General features: G+C 40.9%; 1 protein-coding gene across 1 annotated transcript in view; it reads left to right on the top strand.

Annotated features, from left to right (window-relative positions):
* Positions 1-13,313, top strand: part of CACHD1 (cache domain containing 1) — a 197,350-nt gene that overhangs the window by 68,873 nt on the left and 115,164 nt on the right. Inside the window, exon 2 of the mRNA XM_023641952.2 lies at positions 8,110-8,172. Coding sequence (XP_023497720.2) covers positions 8,110-8,172 — 63 coding nt within the window. The remainder of the gene's footprint in view (positions 1-8,109; positions 8,173-13,313) is intronic.

The following is a 13,313-nucleotide window of genomic DNA, read 5'->3' as shown; positions in this document are numbered from 1 at the left end:
GAAGGAAATAAAATGTAGACAGTAGTTGGTTTCTACTGAGTAGTCAGACAATAGATTTTGTTTCTCTTCTTCCTTTACGTATTTTCAAATTTTCTATAATGAACACACTATTTTAATTGTAGCATAGACAGTCTTTGCTGCAGATGTCAGAGAAGGAAGCAGTTACCCTTGGTGGGAGGTTTTTCAGAGTGAGATGGGACTTCGGTTGAGAAATATCTATACAGGTATTTTTGCTCTCCCCCTACCTCCAACTATCATAGAACAGCTATCATTAAGAGAATATTCTTAATAGGCTAACGATAATAGAATAGACTAAGAATAGAATAACTATCATAGACTGAATAACTATCATAATGGTGTGTGAAATACTTTCCTGATGTTTTTAGTGCCCTCTGTATAAATTCATCTTTAGGGGCTGGCCGGGTGGAGTAGTGGTTAAGCTCACTCACTCTGCTTTGGTGGCCTGGGATTCACTGGTTCAGATCCTGGACACAGACCTAGCACCGCTCATCAAGCCGAGCTGTGGTGGCATCCCATATAGAAGAGCTGGAAGGACTTACAGCTAGGATATACAGCTATGTACTGGGGCTTTGGGGAGGAAAAAAAAAAAAGAGAAGGATTGGCAACAGATGTTAACTCAGGGCCAATCTTCCTCACCAAAAAGCATACCTTCAAACTAACTAAATAAATAAATAAATTCATCTTCACATTTGTGAGTTAACATATGTAAAGTACCTAGTGCCAGACAGATAGTAAGCACTCTATAAGCGATAGCTGTTATTATTTTTATATATAGCAACCTTAAGACAAAATCAGGAAGTTGGTTGGGCCGGGACATGAGTGCCTGGATACCATTTGCACAAGGTCGACTATTGTGTACTAACAGGTTTTGTTTTAAATTCCTCATCTAGGCCTCTTCCTATGCCATGATTTTTCAGTACCTAAGCATTTCCCTTTGTCATGAACCTGGAATAGCGCTGTTTCTTGCAAGTCACTGTGCTGTTCAGAGATCTGATTTTTGTAGGGAGAATCAAACGTAAGCCACTGCATTTACCTTTTCCTCTGAAAGCTCGCAAAATGATGATCTAGTGCAAATGGTTCTGTGTAGAATTTAGTTGTAACTCTGAACGCATGCCCTTTATTTCTGAGTGTGACAACTTTTTGAAAAAGGGTTGTCTATCCCTTATAGAGAAAATCCGTGTTCAATTTTGAGATTTGGAGGGAGAGAGAAGGAAAGAAAATATATTCTGGATTTGTTATTCCCAGGCAAGCCCTGTTACACTTTTGGTCACTTTCTAGGTTTTACATAAGTTTTCTCTATTAAGGTAGTGTTTACATAAAGAACTATAAATAAACTTTGAAGTTAGACAAATTTCTCATCCAGACTTGGCCACTTACTTACTCCTGGCAACTTTGGGCAAGTTAACCTCTCAGAACCTCAGTTTCCTCATCTGTAAAATGAGGACATAGTAACTACTATGAGGGGTTGTTGTGAATGTTAAATGAGATCATGTGTTATAAAGCACCTGAATCACAGTAAGGTTATTATGTGTAATGTATCCCCACACACACATATAATTAGAATATTATTTGTATATTTTAATGCTGCTTTTAACAATGACAAAAATTATTGTAAACATACTTTTAATAGCTACACAATATATTTTTGATGGAAGAGTAATTTAATTAGTCCCCTATTGTTGGACATTTAGATTACTTTCAAATTTTTTTTAGAGGTAACTTTTTCTAATCTTCTTAAACTGTTTTCTTGAACCACCTGTATCCAGAATGAACAAGTTTAGAGATTTAAAAAGATGTCTGAGCTTTATAGCACCAGATTTATGACCTCAGAATGCAGCATGATGAGCCTCCTCAGAGAATACCATTTTTCTGGACCTTTCACGAGTTTAACAGTGTTAAGTTAAATAGTCTGGTAAAAATCAGACTGTGTGTAATCTGGGCAGGAGGGATCCCTTAAAACCTAGTAAAGATTATTCATGGGGTGTGCTTAGGGGAGAATAAAGTCATTCATGTGTTTTCTCTCCTGAAACACGTAAATTAAGTTGCCATTAATTCCCTGACCAGTAGTTGGAGTTTTTTAATGACAGCACTTTCTCTTTTCATGGCTAATGTCAGTCAACTGCTTGATAACTGTGGTGATCAACATTTTCCTCCCCTTTGGCCACCATTCCTACAATCATAGGAAGAGATCCAGAGCAGAATGAAGCTATTAGTGAATTGTCAGCCAAATTGGCTTGCCACAGAGACCTGTAAACATCAAGAGGATAAGCTTTTGAATAAAAATTCAGTCCTGCATTTCCTTAGCAAAGATCAGGGAGGGAGACCAACAGAATCTCATTAGGCTTGTAGAGGTATTTGTTTGTCCGCTGTGGTATTGTGTTATACCACTCATTTAAATAGTTAAAATTTGGCAGAGCTGTTGGAGGAGTGAAGGTGGGCCAGCTGTCTCAACTGACCATCTTATTAAACACTCATGGAGTTGTTGCGGTTCCAGCAAGCTGGAATTCTCTTGCCATCTGTTAAGCAGGCTCAATTAACTGGAGACACTTGGGAGGGAAGGAGATGGCCAGGAGGGAGGGGGAGTCAGTGGAGTGGGGACTGGGCAGGACTGAGGTGCAGCCCTTACGAGGTGGGGGGAAGCAGGCTACACAAGTATGCACTCACACACACAGGCACACACACGGCAGAATGTCTTTTTTTTCCGCCTCTTGCAATAGAGCTGGGGGGGAGCTGTATTCAATTGTTGGGTGACTCTAAGTCCTACTTTATTTGAGTTGAACCTCCTCTTGAGGGGGGCGGTGCTTAGAGAATAAAAGAATGGAATATGCAAAGAGGAGATTAGCTTAAATTGTGTTATATGGGTTTAGAGCACCCAGGTTGGATGAAACTCGGATAAAGACACCTTTTTTCTTGCTGGAAATTCAGGTTGGTACAGTAACATTGGATGAGAAGCTGAAGAAGTAAGTAACGTTATGCTCTTCAAGTGTGAGGGAGCAATTAATATGTGGCCTCAGGAAAGGCTCAGGAGATCTCTGTGCATTGACAGGTGATTCTGCAGGTGCTGAAGTCCCAGTTTCTTCTGGATTACTGAGTGGGATGTAGATTTTTCTTTGAGTATTTATAATAGCCCGGTTAATGGACTCTTGTCCTTTTTAAAAATGCATAGTTTAATGAAACATGTGAAAACATTTGACTCGGGTTTATTTTAAACAGACTGTCCAGAATGTATGTTTAAAGGAAATTGATTGAAGTATAGCATCCATGCAGGAAAGTGCACTACAGCTTGATGAGTTCTCACGAAGGTGAACCCAGCCCTGCAACCAGCACCCATATCAAGAAAGAGAACGTTTGAGCACGCCACTCGCCCACAAAGGGAAACCGCTGTCCTGACTTCTGGCAGCACAGATGAGTTTTGTCTACTTTTGAACTTGATGTAATTAGAATTATACACTTCATGTCCTAGCATCTGGCTTTTTTTTTTTTATCAATATTATGTTTGTGAGAGCCATCATGTTGATGCATGTTGCAATTGTGTGTTCATTCTTGTCTCCGAATATTCCACTGTGTGAATACAGCACAATTTGTCTATTCTGTTGCTGATAGGCATTTGGATGTTTTCCAGGTTGGGGCTATTCTGAGTGGTGCTGCTATGAACGTTCTTACGCTTTTCTTTGCATAAACATATGAACGTGTTTCTGCTCCGTATACGCCAGGGATGGGAACTGCTGGGTTGGGTCGTAGGATGTACATATGATTAACTGTAGAAGGTACTGCCAGTTTTCCAGAGTGTATGTATTAATGAGAGAAAGGTCCATTTTGTCTTTAGATCAGAGCTCTCAGTTCTCATGGCATAAGAATAGGACATCTCGTTTTCTTTTGATTGTGGAATTTAATAAAGAGGATTTCAGTGAAATATTTCTACTTGAAATAACTTTTTAAAACTCCTCCACACATTTCAATTGATCTTTCCACCCTACAATAAAGTATTTTTTCAGTTTCAGCATTTGAGGAGAACAAGAAAGAGTGGTGGGCCAGCATGGGCCATGTCTTTGCCATTACTTTCAGAGAATTGTACGCCAAGAGTGACTTGAGGATCCCCCCAGGTTGTGCTCAAATTAAGAGCTCAGATTTCTGGAATTCCTTTGGGCCTCCAGGGGACTGTGCTAAGGGAAAGTGACAACTCGAAATAGAATGTAGAATGCCCAGCTGCCCTCCCATCCCCTCACCCTGGGACAGAGAAGTCACCCCGAGGGGCCGGACAGCCCGACCTCTGGGTTCGCTCGTCATTTTCAAGTTTTAGGAAATCTTTTCATTTCCGTTTCCGTTTTTCATGTCCTCTAACAACCGAGAAACTACTCTGAGGTCACCAAAATGTCAGCTAGGTATATCATTTGGAATTCTTGGCTCTCAGATCAAAAACAAAACCTTGTATTCTATTCCTTTCACAGTTTCACGTAGCGATAGAAAGTAATAAAAAATAAGTTCTCTGTCTGGGACTCCTAATTACTCCTGACATTGGCCATATGTATAAGGTTATGCCAGCATAGTATAGCTTCCTTAAAATGGATAGAAAAAACTCAAATCTTCATTTCTTTCTACATGCAGGTATCAGGATTCCTAGACTATCCTGAACAAAAGATATGAATAAATGTGTTTAATAGCTTTGCTAAAGGCAATGCCTGGGGTGGTTTTTTTTGTTGTTGTTTTTTGGGGGGGTTTTTGTGCGTGTGTGAGAGGAAGATTGTCCCTGAGCTAACATCTGTGCCAGTCTTCCTCCATTTTGCATGTGGGACACCGCCACAGCTTGGCTGATGAGTGGTGTGTAGGTCCACGCCCTGGATTTGAACCTACAAACCTGGGGCAAATCTAGGCAGAGGGCACGACGTTAACCACTGCGCCACAGGGCCAACCCAGCAATACCTGTTTTCAACTCAAGACCTCGGTTGAGAGCTCGACACTTGAATTTCTTTTACCTGTGACACATTTTCTAACTTTGGAGCCATGGTTTTTAATCTGTAAAATCGGTTTCAGGTCCCTGCCCTGCCTGCTACCAAAGTTGTTGTGGGGGTGAAATGTGATCATTTATGTGAAATTGTAAACTGTAAAAGTACCAGCCTAAGCCTTTGAGAGCTGAGCTTGGCAGGCCCTGCATTCTGAGAAAGACGATTCCTGTCCATTGACCTAGAGCAGAGTGGGTGCTCAGTGCACCCTGAGAGCTGTGCACACATGTCAGCCTGAAGTTGTAACCTTGCTTCAGACGTGGCTGGCTGACCTATCTGGTTCTGAGTTACATGTCCACCGTCTTCTGGCCCCTCGCTGACACCCTCACCCCAGAGGGAGAAGAGGGGCAGAACATTGTTTGCTTTGGTGGTGGCCCCAGTGACCCTACCAGGTCACTTCCAGGGCAGTGAGAGGGTCGTATAAAATAGGTAGTCTGCAGAATCCCCAATGCTTGTTATCTAAAACCTCTCTTTTTAAATTTTCTTTGACACACTCACATTTGTTGGGTGTAGACAATATAGAAATGCTTACAAGCCATAAAAAGATCTACATAAAAGTATTAACAATCATTGTCAATAATTGTTAAGACGATAAATGAGTAAAATAGGGACCAAGACACAGCCTCATGTGTCCTCCCGGGCCTATATTCCTTGTTATTGCTGAAATTCACCGTTCTTTTAACACAAAGGAGAAGGAAGGATCTGATGTTCTTGGGTGGGTTTGGCCCTGGTGGGTGTTGGCTGGAGCCGGGTGGTTTGGGTTTGCTCCCAGGACTAGTTCATGCCTTGTCCATCATTCACCTCTTTGGGGAGCACCTTCCAGGGTAGGACACATAATGTGTCTACTGGAATAGCACTGCCAGAAACGAAATAAGGAATTGATCACATCATCCAGATCGGCAGACACATGAATTATGTTCGTTTTTAATAAAAGTGTACTCTTGATACTGAGCAAGTTTTTGAAAATCAAATTGTATAAAAATATAGGCTATGGTCTGGGAGTGTGTAGGTGGCAGTGACATTGAGCCAGCCTCTAAAAGCCTTATAATCAAGGGAACTAAGGCGTAGACCAGAAAACTGGGAACGGAGAGTTGTAGGAACAGAGGTTCGTAATCCCTTTTCCAAAAGAGTGTTTCCGGATTCAAAGTCCTGATGCCCTGAGATGAAGAACACCCCCCAGGGAGATGGGGAGCGGAACCCTGTAGTCAGACACATTAATACATCTGCATCAGAATGAATATTCACATGAAGTGGCTTAATAAAGATTATAAATACACGTCAGTTCAAGTTGGGATTTACTGCTGAATAAGTTCAGATCATGTCATATTTTGCCAACAAATGTGTTACGCAAAACTTTTGGTTTTCAGAACCTTATGAGTGATTGTTGATCTGCATTGTGTTTGAGTGTTAGCTGCTGACAAGGGGTGTTTGTTATGTGTGTCAAACAATCATGTAGCATGATCATGAGACAGTAGAGTTAGGAGCACCGGATCTGGAGTCTTACTGCCTGGGGTCAAGTTCTCGCCTTGCCAAGTGACTTTGGGTAAGTTCTCTAACTTCCTAGGGTCTTAGTTTTTCATCTTTGGAGCTGCAGCAATTTTCTCACAACGATTAAATGAGATGCGCACATGCAGTATGATGTGTGCGTTGCACTGGGCGCTCGGTAAATATGCCTCCGTTTTCCTATCTATATAATGGAGATAACAGTGTCTGTCACAAAGGTGGTTCATGAGACTCGAGTCAGTAAATAGATGTAACATGTCTAGAATAGTGTCTGCCTCGTGCTCAGCCTTTGATAAATAGTAGCCAACATCATTATCACCATTATCAACAAAGGTAGAGAAATCTGTACCTTTTCTATCAGCAGAGCCATTTTTTAGGAAAGAGAAAATAAACATATGTTGAATGAATGAATGAGGCACATTGGAAAATTATGAAAATTAATAATCATAATTTTCCAGACTGTAATTACATCGCATTTCATCCCAATCCTTCCCAAGTTTGTTTGCTTCCCTTTCCCCTCCCCCAGCCCCTTGATCTTCCTTCATTTGCACAGCGCTTGATGAACTTGGCGCTCCTCTGCCTCACCACAACCACGCAGGTGTGTTAGGCTGTGTGGGAAGCTGTCCCAGATGCTGACAAACCCTTGGCAGTAGGATAGAAAGGAAAAAAGGAAATTTTGGCTGACATCTCCAGGTCTGACTCCTTACTCATCGGGAGAGTTCCAGTAGTATCTTTCAAGTTTTAGGATAAATGATGAGGCTGCTGCTTTTTTTTCTTTTCTGCGCCTATAACAGATAGATATCTTGGATTTTCATTTTGGGGGGGTTGTTATATGTTAATCTCTTGTGATTGCTCAGTAATGGTAGTAACCGTAGAGTTGGGTCAAGTCACAAGTCTGCAGAGATGTTTTAAATGCAGGCAGTGTATGGAGGAGTGGGGACCAGCTCAGCAGAGACCAGTGGAAGAATGTGTGTGCTTGTGTGCACAGTTTGGACTAATGTCTTGGCACAGCTGTCATATTTCCTGACATGTAAGAACTGGATCTTCTCTAAGGCCACACATATTTGGCAAGCCCTATTCGGTTACTCTCCTGAGCGGGTGCTTGGGTAACGAAGGTGGTGGATAATACTGGATAGGTAGGTACTGGTTGGACAGGAACATGAGAGAATATGGAAAGAATCCTCTTTAAAGAGCTTTATTACATTAGATTGTAGTGTCTGTAAACAATTACAGCATTCAGGCAGTGCAGGACTTAAATGAGAAACACAACTTTGTCAGATTATACCAGTCGGATAAAATGGCATGGGCTCCGGAAATCTGTAATTAAATGTATTTTTGAAAATGAAAAATGTAGTGTAACATCTGGTTTATTTCAGCGCTGAAGTTCCTGGCTATTGCTCATACATGTGTGGTTGACGTCGGCTGATACTTGGATTTCTCTGTGTAAAATAACTGTATCTTAATTAAATTTTTTCTGCTTGATTCTTTTTGTGTTGCAAACAAATTATTCACACACACACTCTTACAGAACGTGGCTGTCTTATTTGGAAAACATTAACATTTGTTCATTTCCTCTCTGTTACAGCGGATATTCAACTCCTTTGTTTACACTGAGAAGATCTCAAATGGAGAGAGTGAAGTGCAGCAGGTAAGGGGTCCCTGGTACTTGACTTTCTCTTTGTCTTGATCTTGGATGTGGCTTCATTCTCTCTCCAGGCGATTGCCACAGGAGGTTTCCTGTCGTCCTGTGGATGTGATTTCATACGCATCTTAAGCATATTGGTGACAACCTCACACGTCAAGTTCTTGCAGGAAGTCAAAATAATGGTTGTATGGATGGTTTTCTGCTATTTGTGTTATACTTTGGAAGTAGTATTTACTTCCTTTTTGTTGTTTTGCCAACTCCTAAACCGCTCAAATTTTAAAATATTAGAAGTTTCATCTGATGGGGGAAAAAGGCTTTGGAATCAGACAAACTTCAGGTCAAAATCTGCTTTTCCTACTTGCTCTGTGACCCCGGTAAGCAATTTAGCCTTTGTGAGCTGCAATCTCCCAGTCTTAGATGAGGGGAATATAAGATGTGCCTTCTGAGGTCGTGAGAATTAAGTGAAGTGACGTCAAATTAACTGCAAAGAAATGAAATCCTTTATGTGGAAGGTTCTGGCCTAGACGCAGCTCAGTGGGTCTTGGCTCATTGTGTTCTGTATTTTTCTTTCCTCTTATATTCTTTCTTTCTTCCCCTCTGCTTTCAGTGCTCTGTGGGGTCAAGAAGTTCTGAGGCCAGATTCTATTTATTTATAGCTCACTTCAAATGGACTGCTTCCTAAATTAAAACACAGTGTTGGTGAACTTGGTCATAAATAATTGATCTGTGCTTGAGAAGAAGGGTGGTAAAGAGGGTTCTTGGTTTTGATTTCAGCTAATCCACCAACTTCATTACACTAGGTGACTGTCAACTGGTAATTTGAGACTAGGTTGGAAACTTAAGTGAAAAACAGGACAAAGCTGAAAACCAGAGTGTAGCAGAGTGCTTCCACTGAATAAAAAGATAAGTCTGGTAAAAACACGTAATAATTTAAACTCTCTGAGATGCCGCCTTTATTTTATTCATGGAAAACAGCTTGACTTGATCTGAACTTCAAAAGTGCTATACCAGAGGAAAAAGCTTTGCAAGTGTCATTAGAGTGAAGTTATAGGATAGTTATTTATTTATAATAAAATTTCTGTGTTTAATCTTGAAGTTCGTCATTTCCTGTTTATAGACATTAACATTTTTTATTGGTTTCTGCAGGTTAAATTTAGAGGATGTAAGCAGTTATGTGTGTACTCTTTTCCTTAGCGTTAGATATTTTTAAAAACTAACGACCTTAAGTTAGAGTGAATGTGGTGTGGTTTGCCGTATCAAGTCTTATCTGCATAGTTTCTGTTTTATTTGTATTCCCCCAGACTGGAAAGTGCTTTCGAGTCATGAAGTTTAAAAGGGTTTTTATGGAGGTGGGGGGAGATTGCTACACAAAGCACGTTCGAGGAAACTTTTTTGGGAGACCAGAAGCCACTTGATAACGTTTTGAAGGAACTGACCTAGCGATATTAGTTTGCTGCTATTCTTGAAGTAACAGATACTTTCAAATGTGAAAGTTGCCTTGTTGTCTTAGACTGATGTCACTGCTTTATTTTTCTAGCTGTGAACGAGTTTGGCAGCCTGCAGTGACAATTTTTTAAAAATTATAGCAGCCTATCGAGCGCTTACGGGACACTGGTGCTAGGCAACTTCAATGTCTTATCACGTTGACTTTTGCAAATAACCTTGAAGGAAAGATAGTGTCTTTCCTACAGAAGAGGAAACCAAAGCTCCAGGAGCTAAAATAAGTTCCCTGTGGTCTCATGACTATTAAGTAGGAGAGCTAGTTTTCAAAATAAGTTGGAGGGGACAGCCCTGTGGCCTGGTAGTTAACTTCGGCACACTCAGCTTTGGAAGCCTGGGTTTGGTTCCTGCATCTACACCATTCATCGGTGGCTGTGCTGTGGTGGTGACTCACCCACAAAATAGAGGAAGATTGGCACAGATGTTAGTTAGCTCAGGGCAAATCTTCCTCCCCCCCCAAATAAAACTGACACAAGGTTATATTATCTGTATTTTTATTTTATTAATTTGTTTTTTGGTGAGGAAGATTGGTCCTGAGCTAACATCTGTTGCCAATCTTCCTCTTTTTGCTTGAGGAAGATTGGTCCTGAGCTGACATCCATGCCATTCTTCCTCTGCTTTGTTTATGAGACGCTGCCACAGCATGGCCTGTTGAGCAGTGCATAGGTCTGTGCCCAGGATCTGAACATGCAAACCCCAGGCCACCAAAGTGGAGCATGCAAACTTAACCACGACACCACCAGGCTAGCCCCTCTGTATTTTTATTTTAACAGAGTTTGTTTTAAAAATTGGTATTTTCATCCAAAACAAGACTCTCTGCTAAACTCTATCTTTATCTGAATAATTCAAATGAAGGAGAATTATCTGGTGGTCAGTTCTGTGTCTCCCTCTGATTGTGAAAAAAAAGAAAAAAAAAAAGTTGTCTATTATATGGACCCGGAATGTACTTTTAAATTTACTCCAGTCTCTCCAGCCTGCCCTCTGGGAGAACCCTGAACAAACAGACTTTATGCCTCTTTTGCATCCAGTGTTTGGAGATAATTATTATCCTGTCATTATTATTATCATTTAGCCTAATTTTAAAATACACAGGCCCTGAATAATTTCATCTCCTGCGGCGTGATTTGCAGACCCTCTGCCTCCTCTGGCCACTCTAGCGATAACAGTAAAAAAGCTTGTGTTTGCATATTTACTGAATACTTTGCTTTCACTTCAATAGTCTGATACTCCTGTGGGTGGAATCAGACAGGAGTTAGCCCCATGTTATGGTGAGAAAACACACGCCTCACATCTTCTTGACTGGATTAATGACTGCACAGGAACTCTGGGCCCTGTGATCCTGGACGGTACCCAGGGTGAACCCGATGGGGAATGCTTCCCTCTTACTTTTCCTATTCCGCAAACTGCCCCCAGCACATCCACTCACACGTGCACACGCCTTATCTCCCTTGAACTTCAGAACAAGTGCGGAAGGCAGGTGGAGTCACTTTTATTAACCAAGTTTAGAAAGGCCAAGGATCCTAGCTAATGAGTAATGAGGCTGGCTTTTTAAAATATTATGAAATTTATAAAACATGTAAAGAGTATATAAAAAACATATGGATAAACATATATTAAAATGAACATCTCAACCTACTGCCCATCTGAAGAAGGGAAGCATTAGCAGTTCTTAGAAAGCCCCGGTGTGCCACTCCCAGGGGCACCCCCTCCTTCTCCTGGAGATAACCATCCTGATTTTCTGTTAGCCATTTCTTTGCTTGTGTGTGTGTGTTTGTTTTATATATGTTTCACCCCAACTTCATTGTTTAGATTGACAATTTTTGTTCTTTGTGTAAATTTTAAGTATGCTGTTTGTATCCCTGTGTCTTGCTGTTTTCCCTCGGCATTAGATCCCTTAGAATCACCTGTGTTGATATCTGTAGCTGAGATGCGTTTATTTTCAGTTCTCTGGCATTCCACTAAATGCAACTTATGTATCCATTTTTCTGTTGGTAATGTTTTGGGTTGTGTCTAGTGTTTTAATTTTTTATTTTTGTTCATATCTCCTGGTGCATAGTTTAGGCAGAATAATTCCTTTAATTGCAGGAACATTACCCCTGGTCTCTGCAAATTAAATGCTGGTATGTGTGGGTGTGTGTGTATGTGTGTGGGTGTCTGTGTGTCTGTGTCTGTGTGTGTCTCCACAAAATTTTCTGGTTTTTTTTTTCAGATTGGCACCTGAGCTAACGTCTGTTGCCAATCTTCTTTTTTTCTTCTTCTTCTCTCCCTCCACCTCCCCGAACCCCCCCTGTACATAGTTGTATATTCTAGTTGCAGGTCCTTCTAGTTGTGGCATGTGGGACGCTGCCTCAGCACGGCCTGATGAGCGGTGCCATGTCTGCGTCCAGGATCCGAATGTTGGGCCGCTGAAGCAGAGCACGCAAACTTAACCACTCGGCCACAGGGCCAGCCCCTCTACACAACCTTCAGATGCCCCAGGCGGGGAGAGGGACTGTCCAGTTCAGGTGGAGAATCCCTTCTCTGGGGTGGACTTGCTGGGTAGCAGAGTGCTCCAGGAGGCTGCATGATGCCGAGCTCCTTCCGCAGTGGTTGTCGTGGGTTACCCTCCTGCAGACAGTGTGTTAGGAGTTTGCTGGTCTGTATCTTCTTCAATCCTTCATATTAATGATTTTAAATCTTTGACCAATTTGAGGTGTTAGAAATGCTATCTAATGAGTATAATTTGTTTTACTTTGATTACTAATGAAGTTGAAATGAATTTTTAGATGTTTCTGGTACATGTTGGTGTTTTTTTCTGTAAAACGTCTATTAATGCCCTTTCTCCACTCTTTAAATTGCATTTCCTATTTACTTTAGAAGTTTAAAAATCTGTACATGTTCTAGGTCCGTGCTGTCCAAGAGAACTTTCTGCGATGATGGAGATGTTCCATATTGTTGCTAATCAACCAGCCACTAGTCACATGTGGCTAGAGCTACTGGGTAATTAAATTTCAAATTTTGTTTAATTTAAATTAAAATAGCCACATGTGGCCAGTGGTCACCATATTAGATTCCCTGGCAGATTTGTGTTTCCTAAATATATTCTCCCAACTTGTGGCTTTTCTTTGCACTTTCTTTATGATATCTCTTAAAGAATTTTTTTTCCTTTTAATAGAGTCTGTTTTTTAAATCAACCTTTCCCTTTTTGGGTTCTGCTTTCTGGGTTTTGTTAAAGAAATTATTTTCTACCCCAAAGACATAAAGATGTTCTTCTATATAATCTTCTAAAACTTTCACCTTTCTCATTTAAGACTTTTATCCACCTGGAATTGATTTTGGGATTGGATGTGAAGTAGGTATCCAATTTCTTTTTCTTCCCCATCTGTATTTCCAAATGTTCTAGCACTATCTACTAAACGGTCTGTCTTTTTGTTTGTTTGTTTTCAGTGTCCTCTTTGTCATTAGTCAAGTTTCCATGTATGTGCGAGTTGGATGTGGTTTCCTAGGTCCCTGTCTGTCACTATGCGGGTACCACATTTCTGGTGGGGTAGCACCATTCCCTTCATTTATCTTTCTTGAGAGCATCTGTGGCTCTTTGTTCTTACATTAGAATTTTAGACCCTTTACTCTTACGTATGAATTTGTGAATTAGCTTGTCCAATTCT

Source organism: Equus caballus, chromosome 5 (assembly GCF_041296265.1).
Source record: "Equus caballus isolate H_3958 breed thoroughbred chromosome 5, TB-T2T, whole genome shotgun sequence".
Classification (NCBI taxonomy): Eukaryota; Metazoa; Chordata; class Mammalia; order Perissodactyla; family Equidae; genus Equus; species Equus caballus.
The sequence above is the reverse complement of the archived record's forward strand: the minus strand, read 5'-3'. Positions and strand labels throughout refer to the sequence as shown.